We start from the raw sequence: 2,500 nt of genomic DNA on the forward strand, positions 1-2,500 counted from the left end.
CTATTCAGTAGAGAGAGAACCCTTCGGATACAAGAAAAAAAGCTATACCATATATCTTATTTCTTTTTCATCTTGATACACAACTAGTGATCAGGGAGCTATGACATCGCCATACATTTTATTTCATTTCATTTCATTTTACAAGACACAACCCATGACTACCCCAACACGACCAACTCACCAAAACTTTCCTGTACAATCCAGGTATGGTTCCAGAATGCTCGAGCCAAATGGAGGCGAAACATGTTGAAACAAGAACAGGACCGGCAAGTCGGGGACAAGCTCAAGGACCCGAGCGGACTCCTGGCCGAGATGAGAGGCGTGGAGAGCCTCGGCCGCGCCGTCGACAGTCTCGCCCCCGGACTGACGGACCTCGCCGCTTACACCATGTCATCTGGGGCAGATCCGGGGCATCCTCAGCAAGGCCAGGGCCAACAGGGGCAACAAGGCCCAGGGAATCCTATGGGGTACAGTGACGTGTGCCAGTAAATGGGATTACTTTTTGTGGTTTATTTATGTGGTATGGATTACGGTGATGTGTGTTGGTGAGGACCCAGCTGTGGGCTACGTCGTACGGTGAGCAAATCCTCGGGATTTCTGGAAGATGCCCATATGTATTGACGCTCTACATGATTGATGGTTCCGAGGATCGGAGGATCATTGGTAAGAAAGTTTTTGGCGTAATGTCATTTACTCCCAACCATTAAAGTGACTATAAGAAAAATAGATAAATCAGGACATAACCGGTATGGTGCATATCAAGAACATATACGATAACGTTTATGTTTATGGACAGTGTATTTATTCAATGGGGAAGTTCAAATCCCTGACATCTTGAACAGATACTTGACACAAGAAGAACAATATCAAGAGGTTGTGTGACTGTACTTCAATGTATGTACACTGATACTAAGAGTGATGTACATTACCAAAGGTATATTTTAATCTTAAGAGACTTTGTGAAGAAAATGTGGAAAACTGATGCAATGTATTCATGCATTTATGCATATATGAATATATATATATATATATATTATATACATGTATATATATATATATATATATATGTGTGTGTATATATATATATGTATATATAAACATATATATATGTATATACATATATATATATAATATATATATATATATATATATACACATGTGTATGTATATAAATGTGTAGTATATATGTGCACATGTATATATACTGTCTGTATCTTTACATATGACCATATATGTGTACATGTGCACATTCATACATATATTTGTAATATATATATACACAGATATCTAAACATAAGTGTATGTATGCATAATATTCTTAAAGCTTACGTTACAAAAATATTTATTATCACCAAGTACCAGTGACGCCAAAGGCAGATTGCTCCTAAATAAAAGAAAAAAAAAAGGTCAAGTTGTTCAAGGTGAACACGTTCTAGCGGTTGTCTAAAATGTTCACCAAATGTGAATGAACATGTTCTATTCATCATTGAACTCAAATGAACAAGAAGTCTGTTCTGCTAAAGCTCAAGAGGGACAAAGAGTTTACAAAACGAAAGAACATATGTGAACGCAAGTGACCGTAAGTGAACGAAAACGAGGGAACAACCAGTAGGAAGAAGAATCCTTATTTGTTTCGATGTCAGAATCTTTCGTATTCTTTCGTAAGGGTGATTGTATTTATTTTGTTGTACCTGTGCGTGAGCATGTGAGTATATGTATACGTAGCTGTATATGAGAAAAAATAGGAGTGATGTACAAGAAAACGAGAAAGACAAATAGTGAAAGTATTGAAAATAACAATTCGTTGCTCTGCTGGTATGATACAGAAATGAAACTAAGACTAAAAGTAGTCGAAAAGAACTTTTGAATTCTAAGGGTGACTGGGAAGAGAAGTCTGGAAAGACAAAAAACAATTAACTGTACTTAATAAGAAAAGAGATATATGATAAGGAGAGGTAAAACTGTCGGTCCAGGATGAAAGGAGAGTGGCGGGGGAGATATAAAAGGAGAAGAGAAACAGCGGACAGGGAATGGTGATGATAGCAAAAGAAAGCAGAATCAAGCGGATGTTGTGTCGAGTACAAGAGTGAGTGGACTGAAAACTATATTGGTAATTTATGACGCTACACTTTTATTTTTCTTATGATTTTCTTTTACTGATTTCTATTATTACTTTTGTAACGGATCCTGACCTTCCTATTTTGATCTGAATGAGTATGAGGTCAACCCTACAGGAAAGTGACGACAGCCGGAAACTCTAACCACTGCGCCACGAGTGTGTGTGTGTGTGTGTGTGTGTGTGTGTGTGTGTGTGTGTGTGTGTGTGTGTGTGTGTGTGTGTGTGTGTGTGTGTGTGTGTGTGTGTGTGTGTGTGTGCGTGGTTCACCATGATCTTGGATCACGTGTTGGACTCGTGATCGACAGCTATTACCCTCCTCGAAGAGGGCTCAGAGCTCATATATGACCGATCTATGGATAAAGCTGTGACTTACATGCACAC

General features: G+C 38.5%; 1 protein-coding gene across 6 annotated transcripts in view; it reads left to right on the forward strand.

Annotated features, from left to right (window-relative positions):
* LOC143026637 (LIM/homeobox protein Lhx9-like) overlaps positions 1-991 on the forward strand; it is a 240,807-nt gene extending 239,816 nt beyond the window's left edge. For 4 of the 6 annotated variants that reach the window (XM_076187368.1, XM_076187367.1, XM_076187372.1 and 1 more), the window contains one exon: positions 205-991. In XM_076187368.1, the coding sequence (XP_076043483.1) occupies positions 205-489 (285 nt within the window). In that variant the 3' untranslated portion in view covers positions 490-991. The remainder of the gene's footprint in view (positions 1-204) is intronic. The other 2 variants (XM_076187369.1, XM_076187373.1) reach the window with 1 other exon arrangement.
* Positions 992-2,500: the final 1,509 nt, after the last annotated feature.

This window comes from Oratosquilla oratoria, chromosome 6 (genome assembly GCF_046742065.1).
Source record: "Oratosquilla oratoria isolate Oo_2021 chromosome 6, ASM4674206v1, whole genome shotgun sequence".
Classification (NCBI taxonomy): Eukaryota; Metazoa; Arthropoda; class Malacostraca; order Stomatopoda; family Squillidae; genus Oratosquilla; species Oratosquilla oratoria.